Raw genomic sequence first — 26,798 nt, 5'->3', positions numbered from 1 at the left:
TCAACTTGGAATTTAATTAAAAAAAGTAATAATTTGTAAATTATTATGCTGCAAAATTTGCAGAAAAAAACATTCAATAACAGATTTTTTCGTTGTTCATTTCTCATTGTTCATTTTTCATTGTCAATTGTAAAAGATAATATAAAAAAAAAAAATATTTAAATTGGAGATTTCATCTTGTCTGGGACATCAAGCTTGCTGAGGTCATAACTTCTAGTTCTTCTCGTTTCTTTCGAGGCGTCAACTTTTTACCAATATGGACACTGCTCACTTCGTATGGTTTCATCATTGCAATAAGTTCCATGAGGCAATAGAGGGTAAAACACACAACTGTATATGTGAATACAGTGGCTAAAATCTGAAATACAATGACCAATGAGATCTGAAACAATTTCCGATTAAAAATTCTCTTTACAGATATTTTCTGTACCTATGTATGTGATTAACATCAACTCACAATGAGCAGCATCTCCATTATTAAACTGAGCCATCCAATTGGTCCTAGATTACTCATCTTAGCCCAGTATAGTTCTGCTGCTTCTGAATTTGTTGTTGAATTTGGGCCTATATTTTCAAGATCGCTTTCATTCTCATTGTCGTGATCATGTTCTTTATTCAATGGCGAATACCAATCGTAATAAAAGTTCTTTAATATGGAAGTCATCGTTAATTTTTTGCTTACTTTCTTTCCCGTCGTTCGATAATCATCAACTTTTATGTATTCATTTGTTTTCGGGTTATTTAAGTGCTGAAAGCAATTGTTGAAATCGATCAGGGACAGTTTTGTTTCAAAGTTGCATTCCTTTATTTCTTTTCTTCTATTTGGTGCAGTGTTTGTATTTTGTTGCTCTTGCATTTGTTTATTCTGTAAAATAATATAATGAATAATAAAAAAATCTTCAGAACACATGAAATGTTTCTAGGCCCCGGCGAGATTCGAACTCACGATCTCCTGTTTACTAGACAGGCGCTTTAACCAACTAAGCCACGGCGCCGCTTGTGTGTCACGAGAAATTATTTCAATTCAAAGCAATCATGCTGGTCTATGACACATTGTTTTCTTACGTGAAGTTGGCTGCGTTGGTATGTTGCAACATTCTACCGGTAGAAGGCGACACGGTTTGCTGCACATTGCCATAGGTGGCGCTACTTACCGCTCTGCTCGCTTCATATTCTTGCAGCTCCATATAATTATTATCAAATTTCCCCTGTTTCAACTGATCAATCTCGTCCTCAGTTATAAAATTATTGACGTCCACACACTCGTTGGCATAGAAATCATATTGGATGCCATCGCCAATACACGCTGGAACTGCTTCGCATTGCTCACTTGTGCGATTGTAAAAGCTGCGCTTGCCAAAGTAGAGTTCCTCACAGTTTAGGGGCGTGCAATTGCGAAAATAGTTTTGGTCCCAGTTCTTGCAATCGGTAAAATCCTTGCGACGCCGCAGCGAATGATTGCCAGGATCCAATGTCTCAAAGCGGGTATCAAAGTGCAGAATCTGATTCGTTCTATTCACCTCTTTCTTGTGATTCACGCTGCTCACCAAGATGGGGCAGCTGCCAACGCGATTGTATAGCGACTGAAGAACAGAGCAATCAATGAGAGGATTGAGAGGAATTGAAGTAAGCACTGACCACAGTAGGCCACATCAGGGAGACGGTTATGCTGCTGCCCGATTCGATGTAGCCAAAGTCGCCGCCAAAAATGCTGCCAGCCAACAACTGTTCACCTCTCGATGTATTCAAGGTGCAAATGCCATCGGAAGTGACGGTAAAGCCCAACATTTCGGACTTTTGCGCCTTGGGATTGGACACAGTCAGATCTGTGAAGAAATCGAGAAGTCTAAAAAGTGTTTTATAGTACTACAGAAAGCTTACCAAAGATTAGTCCAACATCACGATCGCGGGGCACACGCATGATGATCCTTGTAACGCTGCAGGATCCATAGATGCTAGCGATTTCCATTGCCAACGTGAGAAGTTGCAGCAGCAGCTGTCGTATCATTTTCAAAGTAAGTATGTAACATACGATATAAAAATAAAAGTTGACGCTATTCACTCGGCAAAGGGTTGAGTTCAGTTCTTTCAGTTTCAGTTTTAAATGAAAAAAACGCTAATGTCTTGTTGTTTAATTAAGTGTAATTTTAGTGCGACTCAAGCAACCCCTTTTTAACATTTTAACTGTGCTGCATATTCAGCATACCCGGCACATCGATAATGTATTTTATATACATGTATGTATATGACGTCTCCACGATATCATGTGTGGAATGGGGTTGGCATTGCAATTTATGTTTTAATCATCAAATGCAAGCGAGCCAATTGATCAACGTTGTTGCTCCCTCTTCCTCTTACTTAATTTATGCGGCGGAACAATGTTTTTTTGAAGTAACCAAGGACCGAGGCGACAGGTGACACTTGCAACGAGCAGCTCAGCTTGCTGCTCACTCTGGAGTCTGTTGCATATTCATATTGGCAACACAAATTTTTGAAGAAACTAATTTGACAGGAAATAATTAATTTGGCCTCGATGAAAGAATTAAAGCCATAGCGGTCCCAATTAAAATTATTTCGCTTTCATTACCCAATGAACCAGGCGTAATAATAAAAGAAATCCAAGCAGCAGCAGCAGTTTCAACCACAACAACAACTTCAAAATCAAGTAACAACAGCCTCTGCTCCATGGCTTGAATCCAAGACAGAGCGACAATAACAACAACAGCAACAACAACAGCAACAAGAGAAGTTTAAATAATGAAATCACTTCGCACCATCTCGAAATTGCTCATTAACATTTTGTGTTTGCGATATCAACTTGTGAAAATCGCAGAACAGACCAGCCTCCGGCCAACACTCGCTAACTTGGCCAACACTCGCTGCAGCCAACTTGGCCAACTACCAACTTGCATTCGTAGGCAGACTCAAAGCAAGTTCGTTTACACGACACTTGCAATTGATATATTTTTTACTCTCGCTTGTAGAAAAGTTTATAAGAATTTCATATTTCATAAATTTGGCATATTTACTAAGAAAATACTTGCACTAAAATGTATTCAAATCATGAAACGAAGTTATAAAATGGATTTATTTAATAGTTTAATAAGAATTGTTTAACTAAAGATATTAAATTATTTTTGCAATACTTTACCATCCTTTTTAAAAGCAAATTTATATATTTTTGTCATCATTTAATAAAGTAAGTAAGATCATGATTTGTGATCACTTTTAGTAATCAAATTTGAGTAAGTAAGAACTTGATTTGTGATCATTTTTAGTAATTAAATTTTTGTAAGTAAGAACTTGATTTGTGATCAATTTTAGTAATCAAACTTTTGTAAGTAAGAACTTGATTTGTGATCATTTTTAGTAATTAAATTTTCGTAAATTCAATTATTGTGTAAAGTGTTCACGTGTAAACATGGCTGAGTGAGAGCAGCCCAACTTTTTGCCAGATTCAGAGGCAGACTCTAAGGCAGCTACTTGGCTTTTATTTATTATGCCATGTTGTTGTTGCTCTTGTCATCGACGACGACATCGTTGTTGTTGTTGTTGTCGTGGTCTCTTCACTGTTAGCTGCAGTTGCTTGGCTTATTAGTTGGGTCAGCTCTGGCTTTTGAGGTGTGAAACTGTCACCCCCGCTCCCGCTCCCCTCTCGCCACTCAGCTGAGTTGTCCAGCATTGGTTTTGCACTCTGCTTGGCAAATGACAGTTGCCCTCAGCCTGTTCTTTTTTTTCGGGTCGTGATTTGTCTGGGCTGTCTCCAACTTGGCTCTGCCTGCCATATTGTAAAGGTCGTTTGGTCTTCGCTTTACTCAATGAAAATTGCCCGAAGAACAGTCTGTGGAGGAGACTCTGGACGAATGGACCGCAGGGACCTGGAACCTGGAACTTGGGAAGATAAGCTAACACCAGAGTGTTTGTTGGACGTGTATTTCAGTAGCCCATTCGATTTATGTTAAATAAGCTGGACGCAAGCGCTGTTTGTTGTAAAATACCAATTGCTGAGGGGGACCTCGTGTGATTCACGTTTTCGTCTTGCCAAAAGAGGAGACACAACAAACAATGAAATAGAATCTTTGAAAACACTACGATTAAATACTCTTGTTTGCTAATAAGGATAATGGAATGGAAAACTAATATGAAGTGTTTTTTATATATTTGAGATGACAATATATATTATAGTATATATATCACAACTTGTGAGATTAGCTATAACTTACATAGAAAAAATAAACGTACTGCAATCAAGAATAAAATATTCAATCAAGATTCTATGATGTCTCAATTGATCCAAGAAGGTTTGTTCTTAAATCAATATCAAAATTCTACAAAAATTCTACATGGCACAATCTTGAAATTCAAGATTTAAATCTTTAAAACTGAATCTAAGAATGGAAAAATTTCAAAAAAGATCCAAGAAGGCGAGATCTTAGATCCATGTCAAACATGTTAAACATCATCAAACATTCTAAAATGTTGATTACTTAAAATGAAACAAAAAAATTGATTTATGTGTATTGTTTTATTGTTTATAAAATTTAAATATATAAAAGTCAAACTGATAAGTTTATAATATAATAAAAATGTCTATTTTAGGTACCAAATATCATCAAAATTGTTTTATTCTTCAGTGCCTAATTTCAATATAAGCCTTTATAGACATTGACTTAATTTCATTTATTATGTGACATACTTTATCACAAAGTTATAATACTCTCTTAAAACAACGCAAAAAGGGAAAGAATCATTGGCACTGCATCAGATTTCTTAATTTAATTGGCTTTATGCAAGAAATTCTTTAGGCTCTTGTTGGCTCTTAACTTGGCTTTTATAGACAAGCTGTCTGGCCAGGTGCCTGAATCCTCGAGACTCGCAAAAGGGAAAACAAACCCAGCATATTTGATATCATCTTTTCTTTATTTTTTTTTGCGCGCGCGTTCTGAAACGTGGGAAATTCTACATTTATTTCTGTCTTCTGTCTTTTATCCCTTCTTAGCTGACGCTTATTCTTAACCTAATTTCTTGTTTCGTTATTTAGCTTATAAAAATAAAAATCAATAAAATGGGCCGCAAATACAAAAGTTGATTTGGAAAAACAAGCGACAAAATTATTGTAATTTCCAGTTGTGTATTCTTGCATAGAGAGTGCTCGACTAGCAAATATCCTATACTATATATATTTTTGTTTATAGGTAATTAATGCATTCATTAACACATTCTCTTGAAGTTTTCATTTATTCTTCATAGCAGGCTAAAGCTAAGCATACTCGATTGGTATCTACCCTGTATTGCATTTCGGAATGTGAATTATAATTATAATATTATTTTACTTATAACAATTCACTTATTCACTTAGATTGTAAATTTATTTTCATCAAATTTACTTTAAGATTTAGTTTTTCAGATGGCAATTTTATTTAAAGTTGTCTTTTTAAGAGTAATTTTAGAACGTGATATTATGTATTGCTAAAACTTAGACTACAGATTTATTATGCTGCATTTGTTGCAAGCTTGCAACTGTGAAGTTTGTTATACCCTCTAGCTTAGTTATAAGTAGATGGTATGGTAAAAATGAAAATCGTTGAAGTTTTCCATCATCGCGTGCAGTGGCTGCATTTTAGGAACAATTGCAGCGCATTTAAGCATAAATGCAGGCGAAAAGTTCAGACCAAGTCGACAGTGAATAAGTGAATGGGTGTTGTTATTGTAGCGAGTGTGAGTGTGAATGCAGTGTGAATGTGAGTGTGAGTGTGCGACACTTAATCATCAGCGTGAAATGAAGTACAAGGAAATGCAGCTCATCGAGCTGTTTTGGCCCTGGCCAAAAGTCTGCCAGCTCGGCTAACACACACACACATACACACATCGCATACAAATGCATACTAATACATTCTCTCATCTATATGTATATAATTAAGCCATAAATTCAGTTTTTATGATTTTCCACAAAGTTATGAATTTATGGCAAGCGCTTGCAACAACGTAAAAAGTTAAGACGCCCCTCCACACACACACACACACTCACACACACATAGACCACAAACCACACACATAAACAATAATTTGCGAAAAAAAAGAAAAGCAAAAAACGGAAGTGCATTTAAATGCGCGCGCATGCGAAATGGCAGCTACTTAGCAGGGCTGCAAATGCTGACGAGGGGTGGCGAGGCGTGCTGGTCGCCATTTTTTTATTTTGGCCATAAATGTCGAGCGTTTCTCTGCTGGCAAATTTATCGCTTTTCGGGGCGCTGCTTGGCGGCGTATTTAGGCCAGCGGGGGGAAACAAAAAAACAGAGGATTGGGATACTTTGCAAAAATGTACATATATTTTTTATACTCTATATTTTAGACCCTGCCGCTGTTTGCTGTAATTCGTTATGCAAATTTGTGTGCACTTGTCCAAAAAAAAAGAGGCAGCTAGATAATATACAAATTTGTTGTATTAATTGCAGCAAATTGCAGAGCGTCCTTCCTTCTGGGCGGTGCCCCCAAAGAAGACCCTTTTGTAGCTCTTTATTTATTTTCCAGCACTCTCTACCATTAGGGATGATTGCTTGCCCAAAATTGCAAGTTGCAAAAGAAAGTTATTTTGTTAATGAGAGCGCTGAGCTCAATGAAGAAAATATATCGATAATATAAACATAACTCAACTCAAGAAAGCTTATCGATAACATATACATAAAAGATATATCGAAACAGTGCAAACATACCTATCGAGCTAAGCTTTTATTGTCAAGAGTTCAGCTCCAGGGAGAAAGATTATCGATAAAATATACATAATAGATATATCGAAAATATGCAATCATACTTATCGAACTAAGCTAAGGTGAAATTGTGCAAGCTTTAATCGAGCTTTTTGCGTTATCGCTCGCTATTGACAGTCTGCTGAAGGCAATGAAGTCCTCTGCCCTTTCACTCGCTCTCCCTTCACTCCGATCGCTGCGTATAGCTGTCTGCTACAATTAGCATAATCGCTCTTAAAATTGCAAGTCGAGCTGGAGGCGCTGCAACTGCCGCGCATATCTGACATTGTTAATCGCTGAGCAAAATATCAAAAGGGTTGGAGGGTTGACGTTACAGCTGGGGCCAAGCACAAGGTACCAAGCACCGGAGTAACCCTTGAGCAGAGGGGGCTTTGCAGTTGGGCCTCAAAAATTGAATACTATAATTACGGCAATTAGGCAAAATGCTCATGACTGCTCGTGTCATGGCTGCTTCCTAATGCGAAAATAACGTCATTAATTTTGGGCGCCCAACGAGCTGAATTCGATCTAGGAGGGATGCATGCCACACGTCATAAAACTGCATGCTTAATGCAACGTAGACGCTACATTCGCTGCATTTCATATCCTTGCTCATCCAGGGCTAAGGACACGCGGCTGCCGCTAAATGGGGCAGGTGCAAAGCGAATTGCCGCGACGCGACGCAACGCGACGTTTTTAATAAAATTCCACAATTTTAATGCGGAAAAATCTTTTGGGGTTGCAAGCAGAAGTTAAGGAGCTAAGGACGCAAGTCTTTACTTACTTATTACATACTTTGGCATTGGATGCAATTAACATGCAGCTGCCCACAATTGCTGGCATCAACATCCCCATCAACCGCACCTATTGCCGCCTGCCTCATTTACTCCCTTCCTCCTCGCTTCTTGTGGCCATGCAATAATCCGCTAGCTGGCTCTCTGGCTTAGCCCGCGAGCCGTGGCAATTAAATGCGATTAAATCGCAAAAGCGCAAACTCTTCAACTTCAAATGAAATGCCAGAAAAGCACTCGCAATTATATTTGAAAATGCATGGAAAACAACGACAATAAAAAAATATGGCAACAACAACTGCAACAGCAACCATCAACAGCAACACCAACAGCAGCAACAGCAGCAGCAACAACGCGCAATTTGCATAAATATTTGTGGCAAAAGAACAGCTACAACAACAATAACTATGCCTGTTCGATATTAAATGAACAACTAGAAGTTATCCTATATTTATAATTCTTTAGTTTAGATTTTGCTTAATGAATGAAATCTTACACAAAAACTATTTTCATTATTGTTATTTGTTCAAAATATATAATCATGGATAAAAATATATAATTTAAAAAAGCTATGTGTCTTTATTTAGTATCTTTCTAAATCAATATACTAAAAAGACTTAAATCGAAAATTTGTACATTTTGGAAGATTGATTTTTTTTTTTAATTTTCTGATTAATGAATTTGATGATTTGTTGTTAAAATAACATAAAAGATTTTGTATACTTATTTATTTATTTTTTTTTTTCAATTTTTAAGTCTCACAAGTTATGATATTAGTTTATTCAGAGATGGATAGTAAAACTACGAAAGAAGTAGCAGTATTTATTATAATTATTTTGCTTAAATAACATTAAAGTTTAAAATTACGTAAAATTGTACAAAGTAAATTGTGTTGAAAATTTAAAAATTTTTTTTAATTTTAATTTTATAAATAGTATAATTTTATAAAGAAAATAATTAAATAATTTAAATGGTACTGAAATTGATGTAAAAAATGTAATATGGGAAAGCTTTCGAGTTATTGCCTTACTCTAATAGGCAATGTAGTCCAAAGTAAAATTTTTATTCAGCTGACTACGTAAGCTGTATGAAATTTGATATGCCCGAGTTATTAATAACTTTTGAATTTACAGGGCATACCACCAACTAACGAAAGCCAACAATGGCGAGGCATAAATTACACTCATGGCAAGGCAACGAGGTTGCTGGCTTATCTGAAAGGCGAAATTAGCTGATAATATGCAAAACATGGCGAGAAATTGCAGCCTGAGCCAAATTTTAAAAATTATTACTTTGCCCAACTGCACACACACACACACATAACATACACACACTTGCACACTTAATGTACATAAGTGTACATTTGTTGTAAACTCAAGTCTTCACTTAGGTTTAATTGCCTGAGATTGTTATGCTCAAGTATGAAAGCGAATCGTACGAAAAATCAATCAATTTAATTATTAATTAGCAGCACTATCAGAATTACTCTGTTCTATTTATGTTTCCAATAACTATATTAGGCACTCGATAAGAAGAGCGCCGATCTTGAAAAAGCGACATGAGTGAGAGCGCATCATGTGGGCGCCGTGGCTTAGTTGGTTAAAGCGCCTGTCTAGTAAACAGGAGATCGTGAGTTCGAATCTCGCCGGGGCCTAGCGCTGAATTGTAAATTTAGCGCGTTGAAGGACTTTTTTGAAATAATTATATTTTACTTTTTTAAAAATATAGTTTCGAATATTTACTTAAAAGCAATATTTATAAATTCTATAAGCAACAAAAAGCTTTACACTTTCATCACAAACTATGTGTGTGACGTCGTTTGAAAGCTTTTATATGCTTATCTGTTCGCACATTGTTCTCCAGCGTTGCCAATTTAGCTATTTCCCGCTAGATCTGACGGTTTTCAAAAGCAAAATGCGGGATAAATTGAAAACTAGCGGCTAGCAGGAAATATAGCTATTTTCAAAACAAAACTGATGGGACTTTAGTTTTTTAAAAATATCTGGTACTTTTGTATATTTTATGTCTTACTATGCCACACTTTAAAACCTTGCAGTATTTTTGCATTGCAATGGTAAAAAACATCGATATGCCAAAAGATCTTTGCATTTTTATCGATTTATAGTTTTTACTAGTTTTATACTAGATATACATGACCATCTGTGTATTTCACAATTTCCAAAACGATCGTGTGGGGCAGTTAAAATGCCCAAGACTTATAACTCCTTCTTTAATAATTGGTTAGCTCTAGATGCAGCCGATGATCTAAAATGAAAATATTGCAAATGTACCATTAATGCGAAACTTTGTGATTTGCAAGCACATGCCAAGACAAACAACTATAAGTCTTCGTCATCTGCGTTTTCACAGTCGAACAAAATAACGTTTGTTCCGACTGTCTCTAAAAAAACGACGCATTCATTGGTCAGCCCCATTGACCATTTGGGATTGTTGTGAGGGAACAATTTTCGCAGAACAAAGTGCACCAGAATAGGGCATGATTGATGAAATTTACTACTCAAAAATACTTAATAAAAATATTGTTTTACTAACGTAGCTTTATATTTTGGCTATCATCCTTATTTTCTGGCGGTTTCTAGCGTTTTTCATATGTTACTTTCGCTATTTTATGAACAGAAGAATTGGCAACACTGTTGTTCTCGCATGCTTAGTTGGTATTCATAAAGCTTTTGCTTTCGCCGCGGCGTGTTTGTTGTGCGTAACATCGTAGAAGGACTTTGAATGATCTAGTTTTAGATGGTGTGATTAATTGAAATATAAAATGCATCGAAAATATGAATACAAGAGTGCAAAAAGTGGTTATGCATATATTGAATACATTTGATGTGCGTGTAATTAAAAAAAAAGATAATCAGAGGGAATACAATTAATGCAGCTAAACTAAAAGTCATTCAGTGTTGCCGTGCTGCAGAAAATATTGGTAGCCTGTCTGCATGTATGTACTTACATATGTATGTTCATATGTATGTGCGTCGTTTAAACATAAAATCGCTTCTGAATTTCGAATTACATTGTCAATAGCAATTTGTAAAGCTGTCAGCTATAGAATTGAGAATTCTAATGGAATGATTGACTGCTGGCACAACTACTATTTGATTAGTGCGAGGCCAGTAGCAACGTTTTAAACATTTTACACAGCCAACAACAGAAACAAACAACAATGTAAATGGCTTTTACGAGTATCCACATCGTTCCCAAGCCCCCAAAACGGCAGCGGCGGCAAACGTCGATCAAATGTCACGATCGAAATGCTGCTGCTGCTGCCGCTGTTGCTGTTGCTGCTGTTGCAGTTCAAGTTGCTGCAGATCAATCGATAGACGGAATGATCGTTGGATATCGATTCGTATCGTGTGGATAATTACATAAATCACGCAACTAGCTTGGCCAGTGTTGCCGCAGTGTTGCTAGTTGCAGATCCTCCACTTTCGCTTGACCTTGCCTAAGCCTTTAAATGGCCCAAAAATAAGGCATTGTTTGTTCCCATCCGAGTTCCCAGGTTGTGCAGCTGCAGCTGTGAGTGGCGAGCTCAAGGCGCATCAATGTCAATGTCAATTGTTTGGCAATTGTCCAGAGGGCGTTGCCTCATCCGCTGCTTAGTCGGGATTAACTTCTTGCACTCGCTTCCAACACATGTTGCTGCTGCTTCTGCTGCTGCAAGTGCATCATTGTCGACAGCATCTCACCCGGATACAATAGACAACAGCAACAGGAGAACAACAACAACTATAAAAGAAGAACGAGAACAATTCGCATTGACAGGGCAAACAGCCGGCCACAAGAAATTATGTTGCCAGATCCACAGAGTGCAGGCAATTATTTATTATCCTGTTTGCGCCCGAAGCCATCGGGTGCATCGCCATCTTCTTTGCCTTGTCTTTGCGCCGTCTGCTGTTTTGCCCTGTCGTCATAACTCTCCACCTTAGCCTCCCCACCCCTCTGCTCACTCTCTTTCTCTATCACGCAAGCAATGCGGCTCCATATCGCTCTCTCTCACACTCTCTTTCCTTTGCTGAGCCACTGCAAATCACCGTCGTCGTCGCCATTGTCGACTGGGCAACATTTTAACCTCTTCTTCTTCTTGTTCTTCTTATTTTCCTCCACTTTTTTGTGTTTCATAAATTTTGTGGTTGCTTTTTCTCTCTGTTGTTCTTGGTTTTGTTTTTATTGTTGCTCTGGGCTACGCTTTGACTCTTTCCTGTTGCTGTCGTTGTAGTTGTTATAGTTGTTGTTGTTCGCCCGCCTGCTGTGGCTGAGATTCTTTCGACTACCGTCTCAGTTACGTACCGTGTGCCTGTGTGTGCGTGTATATGTGTGTGTGAATGAGCGCGAGTTTGTGTCTCCTCCCCATATTCCAGTGGCCAGTTATAGTCACTCGCTCATTTCTCACTCGCCTCCTTTTCAGTTCCATTGAGTTAAGTGCCTTTACTTTGAGCGAAAGTCAATTTGCTGCCGCTGTTGCTACTGGCTGCAGTTCCATTTCCAGTTTGTTGCTGGACTGCGGCAGTTGCCAGCTGTCGTCATATTCTCACAGTCAACTTGTAAGCGATTGTGTATGTATGTTATATTTCTCTGCTATTTACTTATTTATGAAAACACAGTTTTCCATATTATTTTATTAGTTGTATTAACTACTATATAATTAACGCTGCTAACTCGGCTAAAACGAGTTAAAGTTAAAAGTAATTGAAACTTTTAATTTGTTTGCGATAAATTATTAAAAGCGGATTGTTTATTATATTTTAATGTAGAAAATGCGTAGTTTTGTTGGGTTTTTAAACTCATTCGAAATTCTGAAATAATTTGAATTGAATACGTATGACAGACATATAATAATAATAATATTAGTTTTTTTTTTTTAGATACAAAGCTTTTCTACTTAAGATCCTCAACATAAAAGTAAGTGACAGGAATAAAAATGTATTTGTTCGTATATTGACGTTAGTCTCTTTTAAACAAGTTTTAATCTATCGAATTATATGGTTATATTGTATTGTTGCATTTTTGTAGTGATTTAAAACTGATAGAGAGAAAAACATATTATTAGTATAATAGTTGAGAAATATTTCTTAACTTTTTATATTAAGTGAACTAAGCTTCTTAAAATTTAAAATAAATTGTAAAATTTACTGATAATATTAGAAACATACATACACTCGAATTTGTTCCAATTCAAATATTGTTGTTAAAATATTAAACAAAATTATTATTTGAATATTTATTGTCAGAATATTTATTATAGTTTTTAAAATGTTTAAGAATATACCATATAAACAGTAATTATTTCACATTATGGTTTCTCAATCTTCAAATTATTTTAATTGTTCTAGCCAGTTCTTATATTGTTGTACAAAAATATAATATTATATTTGTATTGATACCTCACTTAGTTGCATTTATCTTGCACAAAGTTCTTAAAGAACAATGAAATTAAATTTATGGGTTTGCAGTGCTTAAATTATTGGTTTGTTTATAGTTGACATAGAACATTTCTGAATATAAGCAGCCAGCTTACGTTACACCTTCATTGTGTAAACCTTGTCTTGAAGTTATGTGAATCTTTTATTTTCCGCCTCTTTCCCCCCCCTCAAGAACGTTCCAAGTCGCGCCTCCATAATTTTCCTTGTCAACGATTTTCTATGTGAAGGTTGCCAAGCCGTTGTGGCCCATCGTACTCCACCCTTGATTTTGAAAATGACAACAAACTTTTATTGCTGTTGTTCTTAAAGTTCTCCCCTCTGTGTTGCTCTTGCCAATTACGCGCACTCTCACCCACACACACACAGACACACACACTCACACACACGCACTGAAACAGCAGCCTATGCATTGCATATTCATATATGCGTGCCATCTCTCCGCCCTTTTGTCTACCTTTCGTCTCGCCAATGCATCTGCATTGAATGCATTTTCAATGGCATTTTGATTGCAATTGGCCAATGTAATTGCTATATTTAGCTTAATGGCAGTCAAGAACATGGCATTAAGTATACGTAATGTTTGTAGGGACTGTCTATACATATACATACATATGTTACTAACACACACATTCATAAGTATATATGAGAGTGCACCTGAGTGAAGCCACCCACACGCACAGGGAGCATGTTTAACTTTCAGTTTCTATGTCATTAAAGCGGCAACACGCTCTGCAAACTGGGTTAAATTCCAATCGAAAACTCATCCATGGCCCATTGGCAGACGTTGAACTTTTCGTTTTGCATTGTGTGGCAGGAAGCCTTGGCATATTGTCAGATCGTAAATCACACACTCATCGACACATTTTTGCAGCAACAACAATAAATTGTTGTGTTTGTGCCTGCCAGAGAATGCTTTAACAGGGTATTCCAAATACATAGGAAGCAGAAATTGTTTATTATTCAGAATTAAATTACTAAAATATATCAAGAGATTTCTTCATATACTTTCATTATTGCAAAAAGTTCGATATCGTTAAATAATTTAGTTTTAAACAATGTTTTTAGAGAATAATTATAATATAAAACAATTACTTAATAGTAATGTTAGATATAATTGACTAATCGAAATCTTGTAGAAGAATTTCAGAGTTGTTGTTTGAGTTTTGAAAACTGAACTCTTCGCTATTATAAAATATTTTATTTATTGAATAGGTCATTGGTAATATTAAGACGCTTAAGACTGTAAGTTTATTAATTTAAAAATAAGTACGCAAATGTTATAAGAAAAACTGAAGAGGAAACTTTAATAGATACGTTATAAATGTTGTTATGTTCTCTAAGTATCTAAATTTATAATTGAGAGTGTATCATCCACAAAATATATAAACTTGATTTTTATTTTGTCTATTAGTTATGTGCTTCCAAAAAGCTGTCAAACTAGTCTGTATTGATAATCCGTAAATTTTCTTCTTCTTCGTTTTTTCCACCCGTCTGTTTAAACAATTATTAGCAGAAATGGCAGTTTTCCATTGAGCCCTGCTATTATATATAACCTCTTTTCAGTTGGTTAGATCTCTCTATCGGGGAGATCGAGTATCTTTATGATGTGTAAAATGCTGCAAAGGTATTTTCGAAGTAAAGGTTATTTTGTATGCAAATGTTATAGGAAAAGCTGTAGAGCAAACTTTCATATATACTTACGTTCTATATTTAAAAATAAACAGGAACAGAAACAATTAAAATTGTATCATCCACAAATTATTCAAATTTTAACTTTTATGTTGTGCTTCCAAAACGCTGAAGAGCTGAATAGCTGTATGTATTGATAATCCGTAAATGCTGCAAAAGTATATTCAAAGTACAGGTAGTTTTTAGTTGAGCACTCCCGGAGGTCGCATGTGTATTTGGTTTTTTTTTTTGGCAAGCCGAAACAAATTTTCACAGCATCACATTGTCGCATTGTCTTGCTTTGCCCCATGTCAAAGTTCCCGCAGCGGCGTTGCAGTGCCAACAGCTCCTGGACAACAACAGCAACAGCAACAACAACAGCAATAACAACAGCAACAATATGCAATGCCTTGGCAACAGCACGAGTTCTACACATGTCTGGTATACCCATCTCTCCATCTTCATCGGCAATCTTCAGCTGCAACAAGCGCCAGTCGTCGCCAGTCCGAGACGACGACGACGGCGACGTCGAATTCGACTTCGACTTCGACGACACTGGCGCGGCATTTTGGCTTGTTTACGCTAAGATGGCGTATTGTATAACATCATTATGTGGACTTGGTTCATGTTCATGTCATAATTTTGCAATGCAAGTCACAGTGCGGAGCCTGATCGCAGCATTCCACTGTCCACTGTAGCGCCAGCAGTCGCGCATCTCCGTCGCATCTTCGTCTCCAGCCGCGTTCTTCGCTCTGATCTCTCTTGCCACGGACATCCGGACATTGGGTACAAAACAAAGTACGAGTATCAGCATCAGCATCGGCATCAGCATCAGCATCAGCATCAGCATCAGCATCAGCATTGGCATCAGAATGTTGTGGTCGCTGTTTGTGCCATGTTTTGGGCTGCGTAATTAAAAATAAATTTTCGCGCTCTGCAGCTAACAGGAGCGGAGTTCAGAAATCATTGAGAAATAATCTAAATTATGCTTCAATTGATGTCATTAAAGTATTTTATCAAGCTTTTTTAAATTGATTAAATTCATATCTCTTGTCATCTTAAATAAACGAAGACAACAGAATGTAGATTTGGAAAAATTTTGTAAAATACAATTATTCTTCAACAAAATTTGGTAGAAAGTATGCAATATCGATTAAAGTATTCAAAAATAAGCCTTTGTTGAAAAGTGTCCTTATTAAGCATAATTGAGAACATGCGAGTTTATTTTGTTATATTTATATATATATCCTGTTAATAAATATTCAAAGAATAATCACAAGAAATTTGGGTTTATTTACTTAAGTACAGTAGAATCCGGTTACAGCGACTTTCAAGGGACCGACGATTTTACGTCGTTAGACCCAGAAGACGCACTAACCGAAAGAAGCAAAACAAATTTTTTTTTGGTTTTTTTTTTGTTGGTTGTTCGTAATAGGTTTTTAGAATAATACAAATTAATTTTTTAATCAAAATAAAAATTTTAAAAATTTAATAAGCTAAGGCGACAGCTAAACTAATTTATGATATTTGTGAAAAAATACATTTTTACTTGTGAAATATTTCCATTAGATGAAATTCCATGAATAATTATATTATTGGAAAACCTAATAAGATATTTTTATTTATAATGAGTACTAACATTAAAAAGAAGAACAGTTAATTTACCTTTTATAGAATCGAATTTTTATCAATGCACAATCTTTGTTAAACTATAGCTTTTCAATAATTGGCTATTTCAATCCACCTGTTGCAGCATCCAATGTACCCGTGAATTAGTGTGAACCGCTCCTGATGTGAAAAGGAACTTGTAGCACGTTTTTGTTACTTTTTTAATTTAATGAATATTCTGGGACAATTTATTAGCCAACATATTGATTTCAGCGTTTGCTGTGTATGTTTTTTTCCCTGGGCTGTATGTTGTCTCTCTTTTGCATGCGTTTTGTTGTAGTTGTAGTTGTCTTTGTTGTTGTTGTTGCAAAGTTTATACGGTAGTTACCGACATAAATAGCAGCAATTTGGCCAGACACCAGCCAACACAGGCTCAGGCTCAAGCTCAGGCACAATCTCAGTCCCAAAGGAGGCCAACCCAAAAGCGAGAGCTTGCTGAACAAGCTCACAATTAATATGAGCAGCCCGCCGCCCGCACCACAGGAGGTCGCTGCTGGTACGGTCAAAAGGTTCGGTCGCTGTGTCCTGATCTGCTGTGAGCTGTGGACCCGATCTGACTCTGACTCTGACTCTCAGTCTAAACTCTGTGTGGATCTGAACCCTGAGAGACTTTTGCTGCCCGATAGCTTCTGCTGTGCACTGTGTGTCGATTTATGGCTCTTAACAAATTGTTAATAAATATTTTATTTATATTGATGAGACAACACGAAATTATTCACAATTTGTGGCAAAAACTTCATTGCTTGCACACACACACACACGCACACACACACAACATTATCTCACATTTTTCCAGCTTATGAGTTGATGAAATAATTTCGAACAGCTGCGCATTTGTTTCAATTATCCAAACAACAACAAAACTGACCAAAAGCTGACCAGTACATCATACGATTATTCCCTTACATATGTACTTATGATTGATCTGTATCTGAATGTCCATCAGTCCATCTTTGTGCCTTGTGGCACCCTGTAATTAGCGCGTGAAATGTTCTGCTTAATACCCTAGCCGAATAAGCAGATGTGGGTATGCACAGCATCTTGACTTCTACGTAAATAAATGTAGGAATATATTCATATATGTATGTATGTAAATTGTATTGATTATTCAGAGTTGGATTTAGTAAATTAGTGCTGATGAAATTACACAAATTTATCAGGTTAATGTGTTTTTTTCTTTTTAAATTTAATAATTTGAGGAACATAATATGCGATTTTGTAAGGTAATCGTATTTCCAAAACCTTTGATTTAAATATCATCATAAATCGCAAAATTAAATTTTATTAACTTTACATAACATAAGAAGTCTTGCATTAAGAACGAAATCAAATTTACAAATGTAATTATATTGCAAATATTGTTTAAAATGTATGTGATTTTTATTTTACTTGCTGATGAATATTTGTTTAGTGCACAAATTATTTTAAAAAATGAATATAAATCAAACAATTTCATCAAATTTGGATGAGTCATGTAGACCTTAACTAAAGTTAGACTCTGTATAGGGTATGAGATTGTGAAGCATTCATAATTAACTGATAATTCTTGTATTTCATAAGTTTTGGACAATTGAAAGTGGAATTTAAATGAGTTTAGTTGCGGGTATTGCAGCTACCGCTCCTTGCTCTGCCTGCCTCCTTCTCCTTCTTCTTCTTCTCCACCTCCCAACGAGCTGTCAATCACAATGATTTATGTCGCCGCCAGAGAGAGATACTGCGCAAAAGAGACAAACATACAGAGAATGAGAGAAAGAGAGGGAGAGGTGGATGCTTTGCTGTTTGTATCTGTGTGCATTTGCCTACATCAACGCGTCAATTTATCTTTCCGCAGTTGCATCGAAACTCATCAACGTCGGCGGCTTCTTTCTTCCATAATGAAACCCGCGAGGCCCCCATCAACCTCCCGGCGCTTATGAATTCTTCTTATTATTATAACTTTTTGTAGCGGTTGTTGTGGTTGTTGCTTTTAATTTTCATTTGAATTTCATTTCATTTGTGTTTCATTGCTTAATTGTCGCAGCTTTTGATGAACTGTTTGTTTGGATTTGCCGCGACACTTTTCATGGCCTTTTCACTTGGATACGAATCTCCCCGCTACCCGTTCCCTGCTTGAGGTGTGGCCTGCATTTTTGCCACTTTTGCGGCTCACGGCAGCTGCATACCCTGCAATTTGCTATCAATTTTGTTTTTTCCCTCGTGACAGCGTCGCCATTTTGGGCTACCTATTGAAGCCATTTACATTCCGTCCCAATTCCAATCCCAATCCCAGACCCAAAGCCGGAGCCAGACTCGCATCCCGATCGGGGCAATTGTGTCTGTGCCCCAACCACTTGCAACTCAATTTACCAATCAAATAACAAATGCGCCGCCAAAAGCTGCTTATTAATGGCGGCCCCAGCTTCCCAAACTATATACTTATAATTTCCACGAACCTCTCCCCATTGTCGATAATAATTGATTTGATTGATGCTTCGACGGCTGCGACGGCGGCTGCTGCGGCTTTTTCCTCTGTTGATTGGTTCGCCTTCGATTCGTCGTTGACGTTGCTCTCTTTTTTTTTCTCTACAGCTATTTCTCTCTCGCTCGCTTTCAACCTGTGTCTTTTTTTTTTATCAGCTGAGCATTCCCAGCTAAGAGTCTGAGAATGTGAGGTTACACAGTCGATGTAGTGACGTCACAACTGTCAGATTTTATATAAGCGTATGTATATTGTGTGTATAGTATAATATATATAAAATATATATTGATGTTAATAAAACACTTGGAGGCAAATTTAAGAATACTATTAATATTTTATCTTTAAAAAAAAAAAGAGAAATTTCTTTAAAATTATTTTAGTACTTATTTCTTTCTGTTTGTAGAACTAAATAAATTTATGGCTGTAGATTTTTTGCCAATTTGTTCAACTCTAATATTATATTAAATACATATGCAAAAATCATTACACTTTTTTATAACATGCTCATTATTATGGTTCAAATCGTGTCATACAAATTTATATACAACTAATAAGCTTTATAAGAGTTGTAAACAATTTTATTGAATCTGTGCACCACAAACTGGTAACTTTAAGAGTTTCGCAAACTTAATAAATAAATTACATTCTAACCAATCATTTTATGACGTCACGCACAAGACGCAAGAGAAGAGTGTCAAACCTGCATAATTCTTTTTATAAACTGTTCTCCAGTCCATTGTGCAGTGTCTTTGAGGCATTAAAATGGCCACCACAACGACTAAAGACTTAAGGGAGATGCGCAGTGAACTTAGCCACGCGCTTGTTAACAAATTAGGAGGATAAATTTGCATGCTACTCAGATTACAATCGGCAAGTGGACAATGGACAATGGGCATTGGACGCATCGCTGACCTTAAACCCTGAGTACAGCTTAAGGGGGAACAACAAGAGGAACAAGTGTAAATGCTGTTGGCAAATTGAGTTCATGTTAAACGCCGCGAAGCGAAGAAGACTCGACGAATGTAGACTGTAGACCGAAGACTGTAGACTGGGGACTATGAAGTTGCCCTCGGTTTTAGGGCAGTCTTGGATCAATGCGGTATCCTTAAACCGTTGGCTTAGTTTTCGCACAACGCTGAATTCCACTTAAATTCAGCGCTATGCTTTCAAAACGAAATTAATCTTCATTGGAAGCCATCGACAGGAGAACAATAATAAGAACAACATCAACTGAACTCCAGACACCAAAGACCCGCTGGCCAAGACTGGGGCCAAAAAGAAAAATTAGCGCAAATGATTGACAGCCTAAATGAGAATTTAATGGAGAACTGTTTTTTTTTTTTGTATTTTTTTCTTTTGCTTCTCCTTGCTGGCGCTGTGGGGCCCACAGGGAGACCTACTTCTGCCTCCTCTTGCACCGCTTGCAACTCATCTTCCCATGTCCCCAGCTTCGATTCGCTATAATTTGCGCAGTCCGACAACATTCGAGTCTTTTCTGTAAAAGTAAAAGCAAATTGTTTCGCCAAAAAATAAGGCGAAATTGATACGAAATTGATGCTTGTACGAAACCAATTTCCGACTCGGCAGAGTGGAGGCTGTAGAGTAACCGTTACACAACAATTGTGCATTGACTGATCTCTTTTCTTAGTGCAGAAACCTTCAAGAGGTAGCAAAGGTTGAGGCAACCAATTTTGAATTTGGAACTGCCAACTTATGTAGCTTTGAGTTTACATTATGTTAGCTGGTATACTATATGATAAAAGTGAGTTCCTATTTTTTTTATAGCAATGATAAACCTAGCTTTTTATCTTCGGGTAAATTCTTAGTAAAACATATGAAATATGAATAGAGAATGTTGAGCAACCAATTTAGAATTTGGAACTGCCAAGTTATATAGTTTTTAGTTCACATTATGTTATTGATAAACCGATGTTGCAATGATAAGCCAAACTTATTAATATATCTTCGTATAAATTCATAGTAAAACATAAAAAAAATTCATAGAAAATGTTGAGCAACCAATTTTACTGCCAACTGCCAACTTATGTAGTTTTTAGTTCATATAGCTGGTATTTTATGTTCGGGTAAATTCTTAGTAAAACATATATAATAATATGAATAGAGAATGTTGAGCAATTCTAATTATTTTTATTTCATTATTAAATATTTTATTGGTTGATATTTTCGATAAGTAGAGTAAGGATTTTATACATATTTTAAAAGCCCTTTAACTCCCTTAGGCGCTCCCTCTTTTAGCACTTTTTTTAGGTTACCGATTTGGTTTTAATACATATTTAACTAATTTGGGAGGACACCCCTATTGGCTGGACAAAAATGAAGCAACTGATTATATCTGTGCACTGTAATTAACTTTATACTTTTTATTTTATTTTCTTTATAAATGATATATAGATATTATTTTTGGATATGAACTTCAGTTGATTTGTTCCTAGTCTATACAATTAACTAATTTATTGTATTTATTATATTTTTGTTTTTACTTTTTTCGGTATTTATTTATTTGTCAGTCTTACATTCTTATTATGAAAATTATGATTAATGGTCATTTCTAAGAAATAATCAAAGACGGTAAATATCAATTAAAAATTGTTCTCTGAAATATTTAGCAATATTCTTTTTATGTCAAATCATCCAATTATTTTGGAGGTTAAATCTAAACTCTATACAAATGTATTGTTGTCAATATGTAGTTATGCCAATAATTAGAAAATTGTTGTTTTTAATGGAGCCATTTGCGTATTCTCACTCTACATACTCTACACTCTTTGTTCCATTCGCCACAGCATATTCCATGCTGTTTCTCCTTGTTTTCATCGCTATCTGTTTGTGTTGTGCATTTGAAATGTTTTATTTGCATTCTGATGCGAATGCGACGAAAAGTTTGCTGCGTGCCTCCGCGAGACGTCAGAAGTGCATTTTTGCACGCGATCCTTTTGGGCTCCTGCAAATCCTGTCCCTCTCTCTCTATCTCTGTCTCTCTCTCTTGGTCTCTTGCTCTGTCTTTTGTTCAGCCCATGGACTGGCACTGACAGTGGCTGAGGCACTGACTGACGTCACTTGGCAGCGGACAATTTATGCGCCCAGGACCCTGGCCCCCCGCCAGACACTCAACTGTCGGGAGACTGTCCCAGCTGTCCAACTGTTATCGATACGTCGCCGTCCAGCCCAGTTCAGTTCAGTTGAGTTGAGTAGAGGTAACATACGAGTACGAGTACGAGGTGCACAGTTGGCAATGGCAAGCAAACAGGCTAGCAAGTCAGTCCAGGTACCATGTGCGTGTCATCAAGTTGGCCTAAAGTGACAGTCGCGATTTAATGGTTGTGGCCAGGGCAAAGTTACAAATTAATAAAGCAGTTCACTCACTTCAGCGTCTGCTCACTTGCAACGGCTCGGCTTTGCAGCAATGAATAATCAATCGATTTCAGTTCAATTAGCACCTTTTAGTGTGCAAAATAGCGCGCCCAATCCACGGCCCACATTCAACTAAAGAACTCGACTCACGGCTCTCACGTCTCACGTCTCTTGTCTCACGTCTCTTGCTTGGGCCCTGTCAAAACTTAAGTGGATTCGAGCTGCAACTAGTTGCGCTGCGTGGGCCTTGGGCCAGGGCTCGTTTGTCCAGTTATATATCATATCAATTGACAACCTTACAAGTTGCATTTAAGCTAGCGATGGGCGTGGGTCTGAACGTAACTCGAATGGCGCCCAACGTGTGGAAAATTTGAATTGAATTGCAATTTACTAAATGTCGAAAATATTCAATTATGACTTTGCAACTCACGCACGAAATGCAATTGCAATTGCAATTGCAAGTCACGACTCACGTTGCCAGCTCTAGGCAAAGTTACGTTTCAATGTCAGTTAGTCGCACAATTTAAACGCATAACTGCAAATTATTTGCCATTGTAATAAGAATTGACGCAGTTTTCCACAATTGCCGCAACCTTCACATAGAAAATCTCTCAACAAGAAAATTACAGACAGTCGGAGACTACGTAAAACTGACAGGCGAACAGAGTCAAAGGGGCGTGCGTCATCGAAAAAAATGGGCGTTAAGAACTTTGACAATTCCCCAGACAGAGGGTCAAGGGATTAGGACTGCGGTGTACCACAATTCCATACATAGTTTCAGTGTTTCAAAGTTCCACAGAGGAAACCAATTAAGCGTCAAAAATGATGGTTATGATGGTTCGTTCAGTTCGGGTTGAGTCGAGTCGAGTGTAATTATTGGTATTCCATCCGACGAGGAAATTGAGGTACACCGAATAATTCACAGTGCAAGAAGAAGAAGAATCCACATTTAAATGTTGCGGTTTCCGTTCGAATGATGAAAGTCGAATGTGGGTCTGACCTATGTCGAATCAGCTGTCATACTCTGGAATCGGAATCCGCTTTGAAACTCCTCCGAATAAAATATGAAGTGAAGTTAGCTAATTAATAAATATTAATATGGCCTGGTCGGGTGCTTTTGATTGCTTGTTAATTAATAATTATTTACATAACTAATTGAAATGTGCGACTATAACATGTTCATGCCCAGTTTTCATTAGCCAATAGGCGTGGCATGTTTAAGCAAAATATTGCTATTAAATATTATCTAGGAAATTATGCAAGGCTGCACCTCAGACAGTCACAGTCGCAGACTTTGGAGTCAAAAGCTCGGCAGACAAAACTTCATTAATGATTTGAATAAGCGGAGTTGCAACAAAGTCAGAAAACCAGAAAATCTATGCCGAAAATTTCGTGTGCATGATCATTGAAGTGACTGCAAATACCCTACGATTGAAAAGGTCGCAACGCCTTGTCTTGCAATATTAAAAAATACTTTAAGACGTAGTAGTAGTAGACAAATATAATATTATTAAAATACTATGAATTAATAAGATATGCATATTCTTCACATATTATTAATTTCTTTTATTAGTTTGACAAAACAAAAAATAAATTTTATATCTTCATATTTAATCATTTTTTTAAGTTTGTAATTTTATTGCTATTTAAAAAAAATTAAAAATGTATTTACATGAAAAGAATTTCTATTCATGACAAGTTTATACATATAAGGTTCATTATTATAATAAGTATATTCATAATATTGCTTTAATATTGCTTTTATATAAATGAACTTGAGTACAGTCTTTCGCAGGGTATTATCGGGGACACAAAGACCAAAGACTTATAAATATGGTTATGTCGGGCGGCGACTAATTGCAATTAATTATTAAAGTAATCCATCATAGCAGCCACAGCTTGCACTTGAAGTTGCTCCGCGACGGAATGGGAACGGGAATGGGAATAAAATTGGGAATGGGAATGGAAATGGGAATGGGGTTGGTGGGGGAACGTCTGCTGACGGCGGCTTTTTGGCAAAAACTTTGGTGCTTCCAACACGCGAATGTCGTATAAGCAATTGTTTTTTTCTTTGCCGCCGCCAACTATAATGCAAAATGCAAATTAGAGCAAAGGCAAAAAGAAGAAAGAAACAACGAAGAGAAAATAAAGAAAAGTGGGATAGGAAAGGTAAGTCATATTGAATTAGGCTTACATCATGGACGAAAGAAAAGAAAAAGAGGTTCAAATAAAGTTGGTTTATAGTATATGAGAGTAATTTAATTTTATGGATTGCTTGCTTTACTAAAACCACAGTCAAGTTTTATATAATAACCTAGTCGCGTCCACATAGTTCTCACGACGCCCTATCTCCTCCCTGTTGGCGAACCGAAAGAAAAACTAACTGAAGGAAGGAAGGAAAAGTCGGTCGTTCAATTGCGTGTTATTCGAACTACAATTAAAGACATTTCAATTAGAGCTAAACAAATTGTTAACTTTACGATTTAATTTTCAACAACAAAATTTAGTTATAGCTGCGAATGATCGCGAGTGGGGGAGCGAGACAGAGAGAATGCTTATGTTGTGACGTGTAAGCCTAAAAGCTCAAACGCGCTATTTCACATTGTTGTTCGACAATTGTCAAGGCTTAATTATTTACTAATTGTTGTTGAATTATGAAGAACTATGCCGCTTAATTACCCAGCAATTACAAATTGTTAGCTTTGCCCATTTTTTGGTCAACTTTTTACGTACGCGACAATAACAATATAAAGTATGTTACGTTACTTGCACAATGCTCCCCCCTTTGTAACTTTGCTCAGCAGTTGAAGCTTCCCAAGCTCCGCCCAGCCAGACGAATTGTTTCATTTGCTGTGTGAGTGAGTGCACGTTTGTGTGTGTATGTGTGCGTGTGAGTGAATCAACCACCTTTTGGTAACTGGGAACAACATGGCGTGGTTTCATTTCCATTTCGTTCCGAGCGTCGCGTCGCGTTTCGCTGGAAATTGAGTGAAATGCGAACAAATTTTCAACGCCTTCGAAGTGCAGACACAGACACCTCGACAACGCACAAACAAAAAAAAAGCATAGACGAAAGAACAGAGAAACAACTGAATGCATATTAATAATTCTCTCCTTTATTATTATTTTTTTTTAGTTTAGTTTACACGTTACATGTTGCCATGTTACTTGGGCTCTGGGCTCTCGTAAGTAGCTCATTTGCTTGCCTTAAAGCGGCTCACACAGCAAAATGGCATTCGAGTGCACAGCTTAGACGCACTTAAGATGCCCAACTGCAGATAACGCGACTCTCTCTTCCCTCGTGTCTGGTTAATGCGGCGCAAATTGCTCGTGTTCTCCGACAAAGACAACTTACACCTTGCCCAAACACAGTGAACAAGAGCCAAGAACCAACAACCAAGAACGAAGAACCGACAAACCAGACACGGCCATTAAATCTACATAAATGAAGTATTTTCTTTTTGCTTTGGCCAGCTCCATTGAGCGACTTCAGGTGTTGCTGGCTGGTTGGGCGCCAAAGATTGGACGCAACGATGGGACTAGAGAGTAGACTTTGTTGCCACACTGTGGTTAAAGTAATTTCAGAGTTAGTTAAACGTTGCCATTGTCTATAATTGCCACTGTTTAAATAGAATATGCACTCATATAATTAAGCATATTTATCATTAGATACCAAAAGAAATTCGAAGGGAGACTGTATCTGAGGGTAGTTCTCTTTGATTGTTTATACACTGTGCTACATTTCGATTCGGTTTCGCGGGGCATGATAAATCAGTGTGTTTAATGAATTTTGTTATCTTTTGGTCTTAATAACACAGATTTTAATGTAATTTTTTTGATCGGAAATAATTGAAAGCTAACCCAGTAAAATAAATTTTTTAACGCTCAGAAATTCTATTCACTTAATGACATGAATAGATGAATTGATTTATAAATAATATATAAATATTTGTTTGTTCAATAGAATGTATAATTGTTGTAGTTGTCAATTGTTAAGATATTAAAGAATTATTTAGTTCGCATCCCTATTAATAATTTCCAATATATCTCACGTTATTAATTATTTCATAAATTATTTAAAGTCAAAAGATGTAAATTTCGTAATTATTATTAGTTACACTTATAACATTAATTTATATATCATATTATTAACACTAAATAATATTAACTAACAATAATAACTAAATTCTTTAACTACTTTGTTATTCATTTTTTGTATGACTATTGACTATTATTATTCTTGTTATAATAAATAAATATTTATCTGATATCTCAAAGCTATTTTGTTTTATTCTATGAAGACTTTGTTTACTTATGTTTTTTTTCTTCTTTCCTTTGCATTCTACAAATATACCAAAAATATATACCACAAAAATTTTAAATTATACCGAAGACTATTTATGGTATAAAGACATTCACATTCAACATTCTAAATATACCACAGAATACAAAATATTCCAGATTGTCAGACAAAGAAACTAAGACTTCATTGCTGTAAGTGTTTTTTGCCATATTTATTGTATTTTCTTAAATAACTTTTACAATTTTAATCTTATTGCAACCATATGTTCTGGCATAAATATTATATTTAAATTGTATGTTTTAAAAAAAAACCTATATAGTCTCGGCCGTTGACGGTGATCAAAAATTTATATAT

At 36.4% G+C, this 26,798-nt stretch overlaps 1 protein-coding gene and 2 non-coding genes across 9 annotated transcripts; 1 reads left to right on the top strand and 2 right to left on the bottom strand.

Annotated features, from left to right (window-relative positions):
* Positions 1-109: 109 nt before the first annotated feature.
* On the bottom strand, positions 110-2,048 carry LOC133836532 (uncharacterized). 7 transcript variants are annotated; one of them, XR_009893742.1, is made up of 6 exons: positions 1,882-2,047; positions 1,639-1,826; positions 1,155-1,583; positions 683-865; positions 458-609; positions 251-382 (listed from the first exon to the last, which is right to left on the bottom strand). XR_009893742.1 is itself a non-coding variant. In XM_062267070.1 (5 exons), the coding sequence occupies exons 1-5, from the start codon at positions 2,006-2,008 to the stop codon at positions 173-175; spliced, it is 1,338 nt and encodes a 445-aa protein (XP_062123054.1). In that variant the 5' UTR covers positions 2,009-2,048; the 3' UTR covers positions 110-172. The 7 variants fall into 7 exon arrangements, 6 of the variants coding, with proteins under 6 accessions (XP_062123054.1, XP_062123053.1, XP_062123055.1 ...); XM_062267070.1 differs by having other exon boundaries at positions 110-358; positions 458-865; positions 1,882-2,048; XM_062267069.1 differs by having other exon boundaries at positions 110-382; positions 458-865.
* Positions 922-995, bottom strand: Trnat-agu (transfer RNA threonine (anticodon AGU)). Its single transcript has one exon. It is a non-coding gene; the product is annotated as a tRNA-Thr (tRNA).
* Positions 2,049-9,117: 7,069 nt separating the features above from the next.
* On the top strand, positions 9,118-9,191 carry Trnat-agu (transfer RNA threonine (anticodon AGU)). Its single transcript has one exon. It is a non-coding gene; the product is annotated as a tRNA-Thr (tRNA).
* Positions 9,192-26,798: the final 17,607 nt, after the last annotated feature.

The sequence above is a fragment of the Drosophila sulfurigaster genome, chromosome 2R, assembly GCF_023558435.1.
Source record: "Drosophila sulfurigaster albostrigata strain 15112-1811.04 chromosome 2R, ASM2355843v2, whole genome shotgun sequence".
In the NCBI taxonomy this organism is placed as follows: Eukaryota; Metazoa; Arthropoda; class Insecta; order Diptera; family Drosophilidae; genus Drosophila; species Drosophila sulfurigaster.
This window is presented reverse-complemented; position numbering and strand designations above follow the sequence as displayed.